Genomic DNA, 20576 nt, shown 5'->3' with positions numbered 1-20576 from the left:
ACTCACACCATGCAATGACCTTACTTTGTGGGCATTTGTTTTCTTATTTCTTATATATTAAACCCGGTCAGATCTCCAGTCCAGTTTAATATGCTTTTATCTCCATATGCTTTTTTTTTAGGATCTGTAGATCTATAATTACTGGCATCAGACTCCACCTTAATACACAGACTCATTTGATGTGATGTCTGTAAGCAAATCACAGTGTCCTACATCATCTAAAGTGGACTGCAGAAGAGTCACGCCCCCTTTTTCAATGAGCATGGCCGACAGGAAAGGAGGAAGGGCGAGGCACGTTTCATTCTATAATTCATATTGCTAAATGGCAAATTTTGTGTTTAAAGTAAACATTAGATGTTAAATTAGTTATACATGTCAAAACATCATTTGAAAGATTTATAGTTTTTACTCATTTTTTAAAGCACAAGATATGAGTTGATATATTATCTCACATATCTGTGAAGACCATTTTTTCTATTTTTTCTTTTCAATATTCGGCGATTTCTGCATTAAGATTCTTTGTCAGTTGGAACAGTCAGGAAAAAAACACAATAAATAATCCAAAGCAAAATTATTTCTGAGTGGATTTGGAGTAGAAATCCGTCATTAAATTTTTGTGTGTGTGTGTTTGGAAGTTGAGCGTGTTCTGAAGGGGTTAAGAACTTTTTCACTTATTAGCTCCCCCCCCCCCAAAAAAAGACAGTCCATTGCTATACCCATCTGACGCACAGGTGCCAAATATTTCTGATCCCCAAAGCATGACACATTGTTATTTTACTGCCGTATTCAAACCATCACTGAGTCCGACTAATAACTCAGGAATGATGATTTAAAAAAAAAAAAAAAGGACAGGAAAAATTAGGCACAGATTCTCCCAAAGCAGCACCTAAAGCTGATGTGTCCATTTCAATTGGATTATCTATCACAGTCTTTTTGAAGTCTCTTGGGGAAATCTGTACCACTGTCACACGGTATTTCCTCCATCTTTGATCTGGCCCGGGTGTATCTGGAGGTCCGGGAGACCCTGACCAGATGAGATTAATGGGCAAATTGGATTTTGCCTCCCATGATCCCGTGGAAGAAAAACCATAAAACAACAAGGAGATTTAGAGCGCTCTCTCTGCTCTTCTCAGCCCATTGAACCTGACTTGTTGTTGCAGCAGCTGTAGTTGTAATAAGTCCGTAATAGAAGTTGAATTTAATTGGAGTAATTTGTTCACTGTCGTACCAGATCGCATTAAGGCTGGTGACTGTACTTCCCTGGATGTTTCATGAAGAGAGAGACGATCTAACATCGCCAACGTACGGTCAAGTCATGACCTGTTGAGACTCCTGTACCTGAAATTAAGTTTGTGAAAGATGCTAACTTAAATATGAAGTTCAGTACGACATCTGAGCTTAATTAGACTGAGTGTATATCTCACAATCAATCAAGACTTTTCAAAAACTGATATGTCTGCGTTTCTGTTTCTGAAATTAAATGTTCCAGTGTGTAGGATTTAGGAGCATAAATTGGCAGAAATTTAATGGAATCAGCCATGTTGCAGCCCCATGTTTCTACAGTGGCCCAGAACGGACAAACCAACACTGGCTCTAGATGGGGACATTCACGATTTTGTCGTCTATAGTTACCAGTCCCTCTGTGGCAAGAGGGCAGTGAAACTTTATTCTGTGTGTTTACCAATTCACATCACTGGGTCTGTTTGTTTTTTTCGAGAAGAGGAAGCCTCTGCAGACAAATTGGCTTCTGTTGAAAACCTCTTTATCTTAAGTTATCAGAGAAAAAACATTAGCCAACACTAGCAGGTGCCGAGAAAACAAGCTTAGTTTAGCATTGGGAGCATTAGAGTTTAGGACATTTCCAGGATTTGAGAATGTTTCCAGGATTTTAGGATGCCTTTAGGATTAGGACATTAAGGGTTTATGTAGGACCTCTGTGGGGGTGCAGGGGATCCTCCACAGGCAATTTTTTTATAAACAAGCTCTATTTTGATGCTGTTTTATGCACTCTGGCCCATTATGCATACAAAAAGTACAAAAATAAATTCCCAGTGTAAATCACTTTATTTTTTTATTGTGAATCAGAAAATGGTTTGATGTTCATGCAGCACCCTATAAGGGGCCAGTTTTGGCCCCAGTATCACTGGCTTAGCAGAAAAACATGAAGCAGGGGGAAAGAGCCTGCTTTCTAAAAAATTAAGAAAACCACAGACTAAGTAACCCCTGTGACATCCCTTAAGCTCCTAATAACTGAAACACATTTCTTATGACTAAAACATATGTCAACCAAAAAGTAATAACTGCTGTTTGCTTTGCAGCTGTTGTTCCAAGAGGAAACATCCACTAAAATGACAAGTTATTGTCTTCAGGTTTCTGTGTGTGTACAGATTACACAAAAAGGTAACAATTTGATAAAGTGAGCTTAAGAGGTGTTGGAAGCTGAGTACTTGCTCCCCAGCTTCGTATTTAACACAGAGACGCGAGGTAGGTTACAATCTTCTCATCTCACTCTGGGAAAGAAAGTGAATAAGCATGTTGAAGTATGTCATTAAATAAATAATTCAAAGACCTGAGAGTTATCATGTTACATATTATCTATATTAGGGTTCAATTTGTGTTTGCAGGCACTGAAAAAAGAAAGCATTCTAACTTTTTGACTTTGCAAGAAATTGTTCCTCATAAGAAACTTTAATTTTCACTTAAATCCTTAAAACATGAAAACAGAATTCAGAACATAACTCAAAGACAAGACGGAGAAAAGTAGAAAGCAAGAGTCAGAGCTGCATAAATGTCAATGCCATCTTGTCAAACACCGTCCTAAAACATATTCCGTAACCGAGTTTATCACCTACTGTCATCACAAACAAAATATGACGAGCTCATTGACTAACCGATTAACACAACTGTCCCTGCAGGGACCCCTTTCCACTGGACGCTTTGTAGAGGAGGAAGAGGAAGGCACCTGCGACTGCACTCAGCGTGACCCTGCTCAGGGACCACATCCTCCGGTTGCTGTGGGAACCAGGTGGAGGAATCTGACAATTTTTGGCCTCGTCCATCTGTACGAGGAGAAGGAGAGGTACGCATGAGAAACACACACATTAATGTGGAAGCACACACTGAATCCTGTGGTTAGAGCAATGTGACCTGGTGCAGGAAGTAAAAGGGTCGTTTTACCCTAATCCAGTCTGGATTATAACAGTTTACTGGTCAGGCAGTTTCAGGCCAGTTAAACCTTGCCTGGGAAGGAAATATTAGCTCAGTCAGTATTTGGTGGGAATCAAACAGAGACCAGCTCAGTCATTTTGAGGGTGAGGGCATGTCTGGTCCCGCTGCACCACCACAGCGTGACTCGCAAACCTGAGTCACCAAAACTTCCTGTGCCAAATCCTCAAGGATTCATTAACCGAGTGGAGAGTCGGGTCTCTCAGTCACGGTCAATTCACGGAGGAATAACGCTGTTCACAAACTCTTAAGTCAGAGGGTGACACAGTGTCACAACGAATCCCAGTCATGTGAGAACGTCTGAAGATAAAATGAGTTCAAGTTCAGCTTTCTTCCAGTAAATATGACTCGTGAATTTGCTGTTTGGCAGTGAACCTACAACTTCCTGAATTTTGACATCATCAAAAAGGATATTTTTGTAGTTAGTGCCGGGAAGGCAGTTATTCCCACAGGAAACATCAACATAAACAACATCTCTACTGTTGATCTATGTGTTAAGTATGTTCTAAAGAAACAGCAAATAAACAACTTCCATGTCCATCGCTGAAGTTTTACTGAAATTCAGCCATTTATTGGCAAAATGTGGATTGTTTAGAAGACACTGAACATTTTTGCCATGACTCTGGTTCACCACTGGTATCAACTGTAACTGCAGGATACAGCGGCATCCTGGTGGCCTAGGAGTTAGGGTGCCGACCATTGACTTTATTATAATGGACATAACTACTGAGGCATCACCCATTGGTTTGTTGACTGCCGTTTTTGAAGCCTCGAGTTCAGCATTTCGGTCTCCGCCATCTTGTTTTTTTTGGAGCCAGAAGTGACCATATTTGTACAAGAGGCTGAGGAGCGAGGGATGGATGTGACTCATAATCTGACTGAAGGCTGAGGACACTATCGGCAGAAAGCCGGTCACTCAAACTGGCTCACCCTTAAAGTATTCATCCATGTAAAAAAAAGTCCTTGCATAAAAGTGGGCTGTTTTTGTGGTACAAATATGCAGATACTTTCAAAATTGGTGCTGAGTGACCAGAAAAGAAAGACAGAAAAAAAGGACTGTGGCATTCACTTTTGTTCAACACCTAAAACTACCAGGGTGCAGCGGACCAATAAATACTCCCGCTGGTGGGTGATGTAATGTGACCTTGACCTTTAAACACAATGGCAGCCAGCTGGATCTCATATCAGCACTGCCTAGCTTTACCGTTTGATCACATTTTGGCCCAAGTTTGAGAGACAGAGAAGAGGGGTGGGTGTGTCTTTTGATCAGCACTCTACTCGTGGTTGCAGCAGCATGGTTGGCGGGAAATATGAAAATGCGGAAGTACAGCTTGTAGTTCGAGCAACAGCCCCAAGAGCCAGCGGAACTCTGATACGCCGTATTTTGCCGAGGGTGGATAGTGCTGTTGGTATGACAACGAGAATGTTTACATACAGAAAATGGTCTGCTTTCTGCCCTTTTTCTGAAAAACAGAATATTCCAACAAAGTAACTGTTTACATGACTAATGAAAATGATTGTCAGGGTTCCCCTACATTTTCATGGACAAAATTTCAAAGCTTTTCCCTGATTTTTCAAGGATCCATTATAACATTTAATGACCATTCACAACGTATTACAGAAACACAGATGTATGGCAAACACACTAAAAATTATAATAATTGTATGAAAACTAAACAGCACCTTTTTCTGATCCAATAGCTGGTTATGTTTGTGGTATTACATCGAAGGTTGTCCATGGAAGAGTATTGTAACAATTAATTTCACTACACACAAAAAAAATTCCATGACTTTTCCAAAACTTTTGATGACTGTTCCTAATTACATGACTTTTCCAGGCCTGGAATATCAGATTGTGAAAATCCATGAATATTCCAGGTTTTCCATGACTGTGGGAACTCTTGCGCTGCTGTTACTTATAAGATGCCCATATTTATGACTGTAAAATGCGGTTATATGGACACGGTAGTAGACTGACATTTAAGGGGTGAAATACCCCTCCCCCTTTTGGTCAGACTGGGTGGCTGGAACTTAGATAATGCATCTTTAAACCACATACTTTGACTACAGTCATGCCCTCCTCTTATCTTTGCACATCTCCTAATTACATATTTCTTGTGGCACTCAAGTTTACATATTCAACTTTATTGTGCAAGTTAATTGATGACCACCATAAGCTCTGTTAGAGGCTGGATAATGAGGGATTTCCTCTTGGTAAAAAGTTTATTTAACTTTTTGAAAGCAAACAGCTGGTCTCTCATTTGTTTACTGTATCACACAGCATCTAAGTCAACACTAGATGGCAGTAAAGAGAATCCTCTCCATTTCCATAGTCGTCCTGCTTTAAATGTTTCTCTTAAACCTGTTTTACTTAAGTGCAAGAAAAAAAGATTTGTTTTCAAAGCTGTGTCAAAATCCACCACTGTGTAGCAGTAAGAGCTCCAGTATATGCAGTGATGTAATTCAGGAAACAGGCTTCCATAGATTGGATTTTGTGTGTGTTTATGGTCCGCGGGCTGGGAGCCAATGGATCCAAATGGACTCCATTGGCTGTCGGATTCTTGTCTGACACAACCGAGGAACCCCCACCCAAACTAACGCTATCAACACACACACAAATACCCACCTACACTATCAACATAGACACACACACCTCGAACCCACCTCCTTTGCTCACCCCATACCCCCGCCTCTCTCTTTCTCCCCTCTAAACTCCCTCACCTCGCCAAACCTGCGTCCTCTCCTTGCTTCCCTCCGCCCCCCCACCCTCGCCTTCTCATCAGCCCCCTCTCATCCCTCCGCCTCATCGTCTGTGTGCTGACAGGTCGATGTCACAGCGGTGCTGACTTATGGGCTGTGAGGATTCTGCCCTGTCAGGAACGACTCTCTCCTCTTGGAATACAAATGCAAACACACACACACACACACACACACACTCACAGAGTCAGGTGCACACATGTAAGAACTCCCGCACATACCTGTTGGAGCTCGCCAGAATTTATATACACCAACATCTAACACACACTATGTTCTGTTCATGTTGATTTTAATCCCAGGTAGTAAGAGAAAAGATATCAGAATAACAGCAAGGAAGGAATTTAGATTCCTTGTATGACTGATACTGTCAGTTTACCACAGATATATCAGAGTCAGTGTCTATGTTGACGGATACAAAAATAAACTATAGTACATGAGTATTTTAAAAGATGTATTTTAATTTATGTTCACTTCTTATGTTTTTTAAATTCACTTATTTTGTACTTTAATTTCTAGTCACTATTAAACATCTATTTTTCAGCTTCATTTACTTGGGGTCCAGTTTTTCAAAATGACAGGAGGCTGGGGGCCAGTCACAGCAGCCCCACACATGTTTCTAGGACCATAGGACACTTCTATGATTTTAGCATGTTTCTCCTTTTTTGTATTATTTTTCTCTGATTTTTTTTTTTTTTTTAGGATTTTACAACATTTCTAAGATTTTAGCATGTTTCTAGAATTTTAGGAAATTTCTAGGATTTTAGTCATGTAAAGAGGCAATAGTCTGGAAACACAAATATTTTTCCATATTCTCTTTTCTTTTTTTTGTATTTGCCTTGACCTCCAAATGACTACAATCAAATTCCATACTTTTGGATACTGTACAAAATATCCCATCTTTGAGCAACTTCTTTTTTGTTATGACATGAGAGCTGTTTCTTACTTAAAGAGAGGTCTACAGTAAAGGCTGTGGGCTTGTGTGGGGTGGGTTGTGTAGGTGCCTGCCATTTAATTCGATAAATCACTGCAAAGATTAAACCCCCACCCCCCACCCCCCCAAAAAACCCAATGTGATGTGGTTTGTGCTTCTCACAATAATTTTAGGGATTTATTCAGTAAAACAAGATTGTAGGTATGGTTTTTAAAATTAAATTTGAAAAATGAAACACTGCTTTGGTGTGAACACAGCAATGTGTGTGTATGTGTGTGTTGACCTGGCATAGCAGACTGCGGAGGCAGGACAATTCCTTCTGCAAGTCTTTACTCTGGACCACCAGCTGGTTGCAGACAGCCAGGGCCTCCTTCTTTGGGTCCAATGAGAGGACCAGCTACATGGAGGACCGGAGAGACAGAGACCAAGTTCTAGTTTCTAAATATCACTGGATGGCAGGCATTTACCAATCAATCTCCAAACCTTTTCCATATTATTTTACCCAGTTTCCATTACTTTATTTAAGCAGGAGCATATGTAAGGAGTGGCCTGGGGGGGCCCCGGCCAGCCCTGAAATCAGACTGGCCACCCCCATTATGATGGGATGGCACCTTTTAAATTTAGAAACAAGGAGCACATTTTATGTAACATTAAACATGTTTTGAGATTTTATCAAAATCCAAAATGATAGCCAATGCAACATACAGTATATTAAAAACGTCCAAAACATTCTGCTTAATCATGCAAGTTTACAGTGACCTTGACTTTGAACACCAAATTCTACTCAGCTCATTGTTGCATCCAAGTGAACATTTGTACCAATTCAAAGACAAAAAAAACCTCAAGGGTTTCTTGAGATTTAGCATTCACAAGAATGAGACAGACATGCTCACAGGGACCTTGACCTTTGACCTATGACCACCAAAATCTAATCAGCTCACCGTTGAGTCGAAAGTGAAGATTTGTGTCAAATTTGAAGAAATTCCCACAAGGCCTTCTTGAGATATTGCATTCAAAGAATGTGCCAGACATACATATGTACTTACATACATTGTCTCCTGCCTTGACTATCGCTGGTGCGGAGACACTGAAATATGTTTTCTGTAATTCAAGGTCAGCACTTGTATATCTGTAACACATTCTTCTTCTTCTTTTCTCTTTTTTTTGCCAGAGCAAGTCGTTATGAACTGTTATTCAGTGTGTCGACACCTGACCGGTAACAGACAGACGACATGTACCTGAGAGGCGTGGCGGGGAAAACGGTTGATTACGTCCTGCGTCACCTCTGTAAGGTAGCAGCACTGTTGCTTCACACTTATCAGGAAGTTGAGCAGTTCCTCGCTCCTGCAAAACATGAGGAACTTAGGGAGCAGGATATATTAAACCATAAAAAACATACATTTATATTTATGTTTCAGAAGATATTGGATTGCTTAGCTGATCACCAGTAAATATTAGCGCTCAGTAGATTTACCTTTTTAGAAAGTGAACCCTAAGAGGGCGTCCACATAGAAAAACAAGGCAAGGCCTGCTGAGGATGCCAAACAATGACAGGGCAGACAGATTGATAGTTTGGACCAAACTCGGTGTTAAAATTCTCCATGCATTTTCCTGGAGACCACCTCACCAAACCACAGAAAACTGAGCAGGTGGCCAAGCTGTCTCCCCACCTCCTCCCCATGCTAACCCCATGCTGTCATCCCTCCCTGAAAACATCCACCTTAAATGATGGTTATTTATATTCATCAACCTCTCTTCCCATCCCCTGGTCCTGCGAGATATTGATAGCTCTTATCTTAATGGTACATTTCCCTTAGTGAGGGGACTGGGCAGCCAGCCGTCCCGGCCCTCCTCACACTCTGTCAGAGGGGCGAGTAAACACTGTCAGTCAGTCTGTGCTGCACCCTCACCTCCCTTCTCCTTGCTGTTAGTTTATCTAGGAAGTAGAGTGATGATGGGCCCCTGGTGGGAAGATCGTTGAAGGGTCTGTAGATGCAAAGAACTTTCTGATACGTGGGAATGCTGTTAGAGAATGCATGTGTGCCACTTTGTTGTGTACTTTTTTTATCCAGGTATAGCCATCTTGGCATACTTGACCTTTTCCAGCAGCATACAGTGACAAGTGCCTTGCTCAATGGTAGCTGCTGTGGGGAGAGTGATGCACATTTACTTTCACTACAGACATTTTCTCTGGCAGATCCGGACCAGCAATATTTCAGTCATGTCACCTTCTTTGGAGGTGACAGTGTGGTGCTAGGTAATCTCCGAGCAAGACCTATGTAAGTCTATCTTGTCTGCCAAGGGGTCTCCGTCTTGATGCACGTGCACAGAATAACTTCATGGCCCTGGAGGTGCTGACTCATCCAAAAGCCTCACACTCAGCTATGAAGCACCATATTACCTGCTCAAAGTCGCTCCAGTGAGGCCAGAAGAGCTTCTGCAAACTGGCTAATGTGCCTTCAGATTTTTTCAATGAAAATCAGCGAAGGGAATCTTTGACCCTGCTTACACTTGGTTTTAAAATGTGTCATGGACCATCCAATCCCAAGTGGATAGCGCTAAATATAAAAAAAACTGACAATTGTGTCGTATACAACATATCAGGAAAATATGGCATCAATGCTGGATGTATTGGTGTTTTTGGTGACGGTGCACCGATGGTCTACGCCTTGCACGTTTTACGAGTTGGAGGACTGGCGCTCTTGACTGTTCATCATTTTGTTCCAAGAAGAGGAAGACATGTTAGATCCTACTGATAGCAACATCTTCAGCTGCACTGACACAACAGCTCACTGGCACCTTATGTATACTAAAAGTACAAAAACAATTCCCGGTGTGAATCACTTTATTTACATTGCAAATTAGATGGTTGGGGCATCCTATCAGGGGCCCGTGGAACGTAGGTTAAGTATCGCTGCTCTTGTGTTTCTGCCCTGATGGGAACCACAAGCTTTTTGCAATGGAGGCTTTGAACATGGCCCGCTAGGATTACAAGACCCCAACATGCCCTGAGATTCAGGAAAAATGCAGCAGCCCTGTAAGTCCTTCAGGCTTGGTCTGATCAGGCTCTACAGGTTCAGGCCCTGCCACTACATTGTATTGCTGCATACTGTCATTTAGATGGGAAAACATGAATTAATGTCATCTTTACAATATCATTATTCCTAAAACAGAACTTCAGACCTGTTTTTCCTGTTATTGTTTTGCCACAGATCCCTGACATGTAAAAAAAACCATGCTTTTAAGACTAATTCTCTACTATTTTCTATTTTCCAGCATGAAATAAGCGTCCTGAAGGAGCTTTTAATGAGGTCTGGCCCTGACGAAACCATCTATCCCTCTCATTAACCTTCCCATCTCTCTATTAAACTGTCTCTCATCCGGCAGGTGAAGAAGAGTGCACCTAGCGAGCCCAGTTCTGCTGAGGATTCATGAAGTGATGGGGTGCGGTGCGATGGCTTTGTTTGGCCCCTGCCACTGACTCTCCTTTGCTCATTGCAACCTCCCATCGCCTCTCACCTTACAAATCATTACAGCTCCGCTTAAACCATTAGGGCCTGGCTCAGGGTTCGGCTACGGAGATAGGGGGAGGAGGATATGAAGCTGAGACAGTGAGATGCTCATGGGGTTAATGGACGACTTCCAGTGGAGGAGGACAGATGGAGCATTACGGGGAGATGGAGGAGGGCCGGCTGTGGGGGAGGGCTTAAGGTGTTTGGCTGACAAGTGTTTAAATTTTTGCTACTATAGTCAACTTTGTTTTTGGCTTTGAGCAGAGTGTTTGTGCAACACTTTTTTTGCAACCGATAGCTTATCGGACATCTCTAGCAGACTGATACAAAGATTTTCAAATATTGTAAGGACTCTCAAACATCTTTTGACAAACTGTCTGTCAGACACCACAGTCTACAACCATTTTCTGCAATGTGTGGACTGTAGATAGGAAAGGTAAAGCAAAGAGAATAAAGCCTTTGATTAGCTTATTAGTCATTTTAATCTTGTATTACTGCCTTCCTGAAAACAAAAGTAATGCTCAAAGTAATTCAAAGTTTTCCCAGAAGTTGTTCGGGAGCCTTCTGAAGGTCTATAGTCCTTATTTTGGGATACTGTTCAGTTAAGTGCAGGTGTTGACTGCCAGGGGCGTGTTTAGGATTTGAGGACACTGGGGGCTTAGCTGGGACCTGTGTATGGGCGTCTGGGGGGTGGTCCTCCTTTTTAATGAAAAAGCTCTATTGTTATGTTTTTTAAGCACTCTGGCACCTTAACTTTTTTTAAACTTAAATTCTGAATTGTGATGATAAAAATACTATTAGTTGTTAGTAATTCAGTATGAAGTGGGAACAGAATACAATTGCTCTCATTAAACATTTATTGACTAAAGTTGGAAAAATAGCATGTATTAAAAGTGGTGGAATCAAACTGAGTACATTTAGCCAAGTTCAAGTATGGCCAGAATATTGAATATTGGATTGGATTGGCTTTTTATCATTATTAGGGACTGTTTCTTACTTATGGTAGGGCAGGGGCTGCTGAGAAAAGGGAAGGGCATGTCAAGCAACTCTTTAAGCACTGGGGAGGGACTTAAGTTTTATTTTGGCTTAAGGGAGGGGAACACAACTTTGCAGTGTTCAGCGATTTTATTTTCTTTTTAATTTTTTGGTGATTTAAAAAAAAAAAAAGATTTTATTTTCTTATAAACTTTTTGGCATTTTTTCTTTAACATTTTTGGTGATTTTTAAAGTAAACATGCCTTCCAAACCTAATCACACCACTGTTGACTGCCAGAGGCCTGCTTGGCATTAAGATGTGATATCCTACCCGCTGTCTGCGGCTCCCGGTAGGCCGATCGTGTCTATGTCCACTTTGTCCAGGTGCATCTGTCGCACGGCACTCAGCACCTTCTGCTGGACCTCAGGGTCTTTGATACCAACCTGACAAATGAGAAAAAGTATTCATCCTTCTTGTTGATTCAAATTTCATCTGTTGTCATATGTTCTGATCACAGATTATTTATAAAGATGGATGACACCCCCCCCACTTCCCCCTACTATGCTTTAGTGAGGTTAAAATATCCTAGATAAGGGCGTTGCCATCTTACGATGGTGATGTAATTGTTGTTCATCTTTATATACAGTCTATGGTTCAGATCATCAGACTGTGACACGTATACCTGGATTCTTGCTCTAAGAAGCTACATCATTCTTTAATGACTTTGAGATTAGACCAGAGGCCTTTCTATCACTACATCACTTTGCCAAATTAAAAATTCTTGATAAAGAGGTGTAATTTTATACATATTTGTCTAAAATTCACCATAAAGTATGTTTTATGTTTGACAAGCATCTGGACTGGAATTTAAAGCTGGGGCAGGAAACTTAATTTTGGCATCTTTGGGCATTATAAAATGTGAGTTTTTTGTAACTCAAGTGGACTAAGAGAAAACTGGACTTCTGCTCCTCCTGTTGCCTGTTTTCAAGCGTTATAAAGTCTAGCCTGTGATTTATCAAAATGAGAGTTTAACAGAGTCTGACAAACAAAACAAGGGTTAATATCAGCAAAAGTGTTTCAGGGATGGAGAGAGCATGTTGCTAATAGTGTAACTTTCTGCTAACCAGAGCTAAAGGCTCACAGCTGGGGCTTCAATTTCATGTTTATGCAGCTAACATAAACTTGAGCCTTGAATCACAGTGTGTTCTCCCCCTTACTCCTGCTACAGACCACCTCGCCGGGAGGAAAGTGGGAAGCAGCTCTGGAGATTGACCCCCAGTCAGCAGCTGCAGCATCTCGAATCCAGTCAACATAAACCCCGGCTCTGGGGGACTGGACTGCCCAACTCACTGCTAGATCAGAAAACTTTCTGTTGCTGCTGTTACATAGGAGAGACCCTGGGCTGCTGCTGGCCACAAGTCTGTGTGACCCCCAGCACTGGCCGTTTGTGCCAGATGAATTCAAACCACTACAGCTGCCAACTGAAGCTTTCGGAGCGGCTGTTCTCATTCCTCTCAGCCAAGCAGCCCACAGCCGCAGAGTACAAGGTGAAGGACCAAAGGGGAGGACAAAGGCTAGGTCTTGTCTCATTTATTGTCTGCTAAACAGAAAGAGAGGAAGTGAGGCAGGGAGGGGCTAAAAGAATTAACTGCATGCACCTCTACAATTAAATAAGTTTACATAAATCAATGTATGGGAACCACTGGGTTACTGCATATGCCAACAGAGGTAGCTGCAGGAGGAGGATGTATTTTCTATAAATTCTTCCCTTTTTTTGCCTTATGCAGGTTTCTGTTTACGCTGCATTAACATTAAATTTGGAATAATGACTCAAATGTGGGCTTGGTCTTGTGCACTCGATGCACTCTTTATGTATTTATTTATCTCTTATGAAAGAGTTTATAGAAATGTAATATAATCTTTCACCATCTTCTTTCTCTGAACTTGTGTCCTTTCACAGCGGTGACATCAGCATCTACCCTCGTCTTTTTCTGGTTCACCCCAAAGGCTGGCAGTGAGCAAAAGAGCTGACAGACAAACAGATGTTAAAGTCATCCTCTACCTTTTCCAGGTCCTCCTTCTCCATGGTCAACAGGTAGCTCCAGGTGATGTCATTTTCCTGTGCATGTGTGTATGTAGGGGGAAAAAAGAGAAAACATCACTCAGCATTTACCAAATCAAAACTTCTACAGCTGAAACAGATGTACCTGCATGAAGCTTTGCCATCCGCTTACAATCTACCTGCACCCATCAAACTCGGTCCTCACATATCAGATACAGCCTAAAACTTGAGCTGACCCTCAGTTTAATTTGGGGCCAAGCCAATCCTGCGCATTAGATCCATTATGAAGCACCAAGTAAAATATGTCAACTAGTCATCTCATAACATGTTCTACAGCGTAAAGAAGTCTTTATGCCAACAGGGCAACACTTTCAGGATCACTGTTTCTCACCCATAGATCTCATGCTGTATTGTACTGAGTGTAACAGCACATTATTTCAGATCATTATCTTGGCATCAGTAAGATAAGTATGGTGGCATATCAGAGCCTTTGTATTTAAAATAAATTAAAAAAAATAAAATTACAGAGTCAGGGGAGAGGGTAATTATTTAGACACAAACTCAGAATTAAATTAATAAATTATGAGAAAAAAATCTGGGGCTGTTATCTGAAATTAGAGTGGTTTATTTACAAGAAAATTCTCAAAGATTAGAGTGAAACATTTCAGAGGGAAAAAATCATTTAAAAAAACAAAACAAAAAAAACAAACTGTTTTTGGTCACATTGCTTTACTTTGCAAGATTGGCTCTATCACTCCCCAGATGCTGCAGCAGATGACTTATTTCAAATTAGGGCCTATATGTTTCATACTTATAGCCCCCTATACTTTATACTAGAAAAAGCCAATCAAATATACAAACAAACAAAAAAAAAACTTTTTTTTCCCCATAAACTTGCCACTTTAATCTCAGAGAATTTCAGTTTTTACCCCTTGCATTTTTATGGCTTTGTTATCTCAGGGAATTTTTTTCTTGTAAATTTGAGGGTTTTTTCCCAATACACTGACCACTGTAATCTCAGAGAATATTCTTTTTATTTTTCTGTTAAATTTATGACTCAAATCTTTGAAATTTGAGTTTTTTTCTCTGAATATTTCCCCCATACCCCAACTCAAAAATATTGTTAACCTACACTGGTCCTAATAGGCTATCGTAGGTAAAATAACAGAAAGCTCTCACAATAGAAACAGGTAGTCTGCATACAAAAACATACACTTGATTAAAAAAAATATATATATACATTGAAATTTTATTCCAGCATGCAATTATCACTTACAGTCATGACGTCAGTTAGGTAGCCAAGATCGAGGCCGTGTAGGAGGAGCTCAATGTCATCAAGCTTGGATACACTGAAGGGCAGAAAGTTCACCCTTAAGTGTTAAGAACTTAAAAATGCTTTTTCCAAAGTCTTCCAAGTATGAACCAGCTGGCAATAGAACCGCACTAACACTGTCACACACAGACACACCTCTGTCTAGTGCATGTAAAAATGCTAATTGTTCAAAAGCTGAGTTACAGAATTCTGAAAACGTAAATCATTCTCTAATTGCAAGGCTTAGTTTAATACCTCACAGCAGTAGAAATCTACATTACCGAAGAGTCCTTGAGCAATGAATTACATCCCTACTAACTCCAGTGTTCCTTAATTGAACCTGTGACCTCCCTGTAGCAGGGGTTGGATAAAACAAACAAAAAAAAAAAAAATCTCTCTCTTTTGGGGAACACATGGGTACAACCGACATTTCACTGAGTTCAGACACATCAGAGTAACTGTTGACAAGATGAGCTTTACAAACGAGGCTCCCCTGCCACAACATTCAAAATATATCAAATACATTACTTGGGTTTTAAAATCTTTGTGCATGAAGGGAGACAGCTAGAATACTTGCAGGCTGTAAGTTCTGTTACCAGACATGCTTGAATAAAATGCTTTTGGCCAGTGGACACTGCCCAGCTGTGCCTGAATGGACTAAACACTAGTATAGAAGGTTTATTATTGTTTATGTCTGGTTGACCAATTGCTCAACAACACCTGCCACACAGGCAGTACACAGAAAATCCAACAGGGGGCGACAAACACACAAGCTGCAGTAACGTGTTGGATGCTGCTTTGGGTGTAAAGCAGAAGTGAATGAATTCAGTTATGTGGTTCAATTTCCTCTCAATTAACTGTCCCTCTCATGTTCACAAAACTGTAGACCATCAGGGACTCAAAAAACTGTTCATCGTCATGCACAGACAGTTTAGTTCTTAGTACTTGTTGTCTTGTCCTGCTGTTCCAATTTACATTCACTTCATACAAATTCACACTTGAGCACTGTCTTCTCTTAGATAGTATTAGAAAGTATAGTAACTTTATTACAATGAACAAAATGAATTTAACAAACTGGGGTCTTTAGACAAAACACAAGTCTTTTAGGTAAAATGATTTTAGGAGTTTTAATTTGAGATGACTGCACTGTGACTAGGGATGTCCCGATCACTTAATATTGAGTATCTGCTGACACAGCGTCAGTACTGATACTTCTATGTCTAGATAATACAGCAGTGCACACTTGAAGAAGTTATTACAATTAATCCAATGTATAACATTTGCTTAAATATATATATCTGCAATGCATTAGCAATTTTATTATTATTAATATATTTTACAAAATAAAGTACAAAATGACAAATGATTGGTGAATGAGGCCCAATGTCCTGATCCTGCTTCATGTACAGCCCAATGATCAACAAACTATTACAAAGAAACAAAATTCAGAACTTAAATATATGTCTGTTTCTTTTGCCAAAGCTGGAGAGGAAAACTACATATAATGTATCAGAAGAATGAAGAAAATAAAATAATAGTAGTGCAGGGTGCTTACAAGCATGTTAAAACATTCTTTGTCAAACCTGCCTAAGCCCCGGAGGTGCTGAAGTGAAGTCTGGGGTTGTCTTACCTTTCCTGGGAAGGTGGTGGTTCAGAGTTAGTCTTGAAGAACTTTGAGAGGGTCTCCTCCATGGAGCTGAAGGCCTGGACGGTAGCAATGTGGGATGAAGAGGCCAGAATCCTGCTAATCTGTGAACAGGCACTGGTATTAGGATATTACGTGATTTAGCAGTGGAGGTGTCAGCCCGGCACAGCACAAGTAGTTCTACTTTTATTTAGCTTTACTAAATTATTTCCATGTGAGAACTAGAGTGGATGTTTTAACCAAATTTGAAGAAATTATCTAAAGGTGTTCTTAAGATATCACATTCACGACAATGATACAAATGGACGGACATACAGACAACCCAAAAACATAATGCCTCCGGTCTTGTCTATCGCCAGTGTGGGGGCATAAGAAACGACAGGTACCTGTGTGTGTTTGAATATCACAGCCAGGTCAGCAGGGCTTTTGCCAGCTTTGGTCTTTAATGTTTTGTCCGCTCCGAGCTGGAGGAGCTTAAGCACCGCCTCTTCTCTACCATACTGCACTGCCAAAGCCAAAGCCTGAAGAAAATATTATCATGACATATCATACACAAATGAAATGTATAAAAATGTTTTGTAATGAAATGTATCTGACAAACTCTTTCTTCTGTCACCTCAGGGCTTCAGTTTGATCTACACATACTGACTTTAGGGACCTGCTATGACAACAAATAGAAACTGTGACACACTGTGTATCCATTGCTATCCTGGACGTTGATTTCTGCCCCGTGGGAGACCAGCAGGTTGATGACCTTACTGTAGCTGTCCCTGGCTGCCAGCATCAGGCATGTCATTTGAGACCTGAAAAGGGACAAGAAAACAAGAGAGGAAATGAAGACAACAAAAGAGAAGAAAAGAACAGAACAGAGGAGAAGTAACTTAATTGTGAGATGAGGACATTGGAGGAAACTAGATGACAGAAAAATGGAGACATAATGACTGAACAGGAGTGATGATAAAGGCAAAAAGAAGCCACCAGGGGGAAGCAAACACCACATTGAAGGTAGCCATTTACTTGGACACTGAGTGTACAAAAAGTTATTTACTGTCTCAACTGTGACAGTCCAAGTCTTCATTCTGCTCTTAACAGACACATTTCAACTGATTATTTTTCAGTTAAATCAATTATCACTATAATTCTCTGTATTGAGTATCCAATATCACCTTGGCCTTCACGAATAGTTTAAACAATTAATTGATTAATCAAGTCCTTGATTGAGGGAAGAGTAATCAGACTGTTTTTTTATTATTTAAATGATTGATAAAAAAAGCAGCTGGATGACATCTTGACCTTAAGGGAATTATGAAAAGCATATTTATCTTGATGGATTTTGTTATGCACGAGTGTGACAATCCGAAAATGCTTTGATAAGCAATAGCTTTGCAAAAATTTGCGTCTGGATATCCAAGAGCTCATGAATGAATCCAAGACACTTAGAGATCCAGGACACTCTTAGAGGATGCTGCAAAGGATGTCCATTTAGTTTTTTTCTTTTTATAACCTTGTCTTCCATCTAAGTCTGTTTGTACTGATATGCTTCTATTTTTTAGGTGCACAGCTCCCCTGAAAGCCATTTAGTAGAGAAGTTTTTCCAAGAGCATGGAGAGCCATGGAGGTAAGTCTTCAATAAAAATTTATATTGTTTCTGGTTAAACTTTAACCCTTTGAAACATGAGAAAAATAGTTTCATAGAAAATAGGCAACGAGCACCTTGGCAAGACACAGTTCAAAATTGCAAGTAATTAGTAGTTTGGGATAATTATTTCTAAAAAAGCTGGGTATTTATAATTCTGTTAATTTTCTTAACCATTTTACTAACATCTTGCTAATTTTGGGTCATTTCTTCTTTGGTTTGACTTTGTTCAAAACACAGAAAGAAGGCAATAAGCAACACATTTGCTCAGATTTCAAAGGGTAAACCATCAATAAAAATACTACCACTAATCTAGTAAATGACTTGGATAAAAGGAGTTACAATGAATTCATAAAAACACCCGAAATAACAGCAAGAGTCAAAAAATCTACAGAAACTTCCCAAGCCACTCATCACTGTTGTCAACATTCAATCTTCTCATAGAGCTCAATAAAGTCTCACTACCATCTCATCATATTGTACCTGCAGAGCTCAGTCAAAAGTAGTGTAAAGTGTTTAGCTATTTATGTGCAAAGCAACAACTGTTTGGAATATCCTGCACATTTGGAATAATAATGAAAATGTGGCTTTCTGCTGCAGTAGTAGTTTGAAAAGTTTTTGACCAGATGACTGTGGGTCTTTGCCGTCTTCTGCAAAGGAGCAAGCTACAAATTCAAAACATTTGATTATTAGATTTTTTACTGTTCAATTCCTTCAACACAGCACTAAAGATAAAGGCAGGATAATCTACTGGAGTGGTCACAGAGTATCCTGTGACCACACACAAAACACAAATGTGTCCTTAAACAGCCAGCAATTACTTTTTGTAAGACCTTGGTAAAACAACTTTGACCTTTTCTACTAATAGTCATTCCTCTGTTACCTTCATGTGTTTGTGTCCATCTGAACAAGGGCTGTATATAAACAAGCTCTGCTACAGTTCTTATCACCTCTGACTCAAACACAGCAGGTGAGAAAAATACATGTAGGGGGGTGGGAAAGTCCGAGGGCAATTCATCACCTTAGTTAATGCTTTTACAGTAAACTGTATGCATGTTCATGTGTTTGAGTGTGAGAGAGAGCAAGCAACATAGCAAGGGGTAAAGAGGAGGCATTTAAAGGGATGATCCATAATTCACATGCAAACAAAAGGGTAGCCCCCAGTAATTGATTGACAGGTCTTTTAATACAGGAGCTTGTACAACACAGACTAACACTGGACGGCTACTTTATCTCGCCTAAAGCCGTCTGTTGCAACATCTACTTCCATTAATATTTTTTGTAAACATTGGAAGAAAACGTCTAAATTTTAATTTATTGAGATTCAGATTTTTAAAGACTCAAAACAACAAAATAAATAAACTAAAATTCATTAAGTCCAAAGATGACAACTTATTGATCCTTTAACGCAATCATGTTTTTTTGAGGACTAGCAAGGGAAAAGACTATGAAGCAGTGAACAGAAAAGAAACCTGTATGTTTTCATAATTTCCTTTTTCAGTGTGAGATACTTGCAAATCTTCTATCAGAGTATTTGCATTATTATACAGCACTGATATCATGATGTCATACGCTTTCTAGAAATAACATTAAAAAGGATGTCTCGGCTAATTCAGTGAATCGAATCCCAAATAAAACACATTTCTTAAAAATGCAAAAACCCATAAACTCCCTAAAATAGTCCTATTCATCTATTTCCAATATTTCCAGCAATATCCCCAACATTACAAAGAGATATTAAAGAAATCGCGTTACTGCAGAAACATGGTGGCCACCCCCCTATCTGTCCCCATATGATCCCAGTGAGTAAGCTGCTTCATTTTGAGCCGCAAAAACCCCTTTAGCATTGTTAACCACGTTACTACCACTAGCCAAGCTGACAATGCTAACCGTGCAAACGGAGCTTACAGTTATAACATAACAATACTAAAAGGGCTTTTACAGCTGAGCAAAACTGAGCTGCTTACTTACTGGGGCAACCTTGGGGGAGACTGTTTCCATAGCAATGCTGTTGGGTTGGGACAGTGTTACTAGCAGTTTAAACCGAATGAGCAGTGCAGCTAGCCAGCTTTCCTGTGTTTCAAAGTGCAGTTAACGAAAGAGCAGCAAAATGATCATATACACCAACATGCGTTGGTTAAAATAATTTCGGGTGGTTAACTGCTCACATCCCTACTCATGTTATATACAGTATATAGTCATGACCCAACCATAAGTTACAGTCGTGCCTTCCGTTGCTTTGACACTCAAAGTTGAGAGTTATTGCAGTTGTCTGTATTGATGTGTTGGCAATACCAATAAATTATCTCAAACTGATACTCCCAGACAGCAGTGATGTTTGCCAAACAGGTGTGAAGCTGTTGGGAACGTCACTTGATTCTGAACACCATCCAAGCTGTATGAACCACTACAAGTCATCCTTTAATAAATTACAAGACATCCATGGTTAATGTTTATGTGAACTCAAACAAATGAACCAATGGCTATGACGTGTATGACAATTTATTTATTCACATTCCA

The 20576-nt window shown here is 40.1% G+C and overlaps 1 protein-coding gene across 1 annotated transcript in view; it reads right to left on the bottom strand.

Moving 5' to 3' along the window:
• Window positions 1-2045: 2045 nt before the first annotated feature.
• asz1 (ankyrin repeat, SAM and basic leucine zipper domain containing 1) overlaps window positions 2046-20576 on the bottom strand; it is a 32306-nt gene continuing 13775 nt past the window's right edge. Inside the window, exons 5-13 of the mRNA XM_042496920.2 lie at window positions 17112-17223; window positions 16807-16941; window positions 16406-16524; window positions 14740-14812; window positions 13464-13520; window positions 11732-11844; window positions 8152-8257; window positions 7197-7310; window positions 2046-3059 (exon numbers count right to left, since the gene is read on the bottom strand). Coding sequence (XP_042352854.2) covers window positions 2895-3059; window positions 7197-7310; window positions 8152-8257; window positions 11732-11844; window positions 13464-13520; window positions 14740-14812; window positions 16406-16524; window positions 16807-16941; window positions 17112-17223 — 994 coding nt within the window. The 3' untranslated portion in view covers window positions 2046-2894. The remainder of the gene's footprint in view (window positions 3060-7196; window positions 7311-8151; window positions 8258-11731; window positions 11845-13463; window positions 13521-14739; window positions 14813-16405; window positions 16525-16806; window positions 16942-17111; window positions 17224-20576) is intronic.

Source organism: Plectropomus leopardus, chromosome 7, assembly GCF_026936395.1.
Source record: "Plectropomus leopardus strain MGB_pleo_1.0 chromosome 7, ASM2693639v1, whole genome shotgun sequence".
Lineage (NCBI taxonomy): Eukaryota > Metazoa > Chordata > Actinopteri > Perciformes > Serranidae > Plectropomus > Plectropomus leopardus.
The sequence above is the reverse complement of the archived record's forward strand: the minus strand, read 5'-3'. Positions and strand labels throughout refer to the sequence as shown.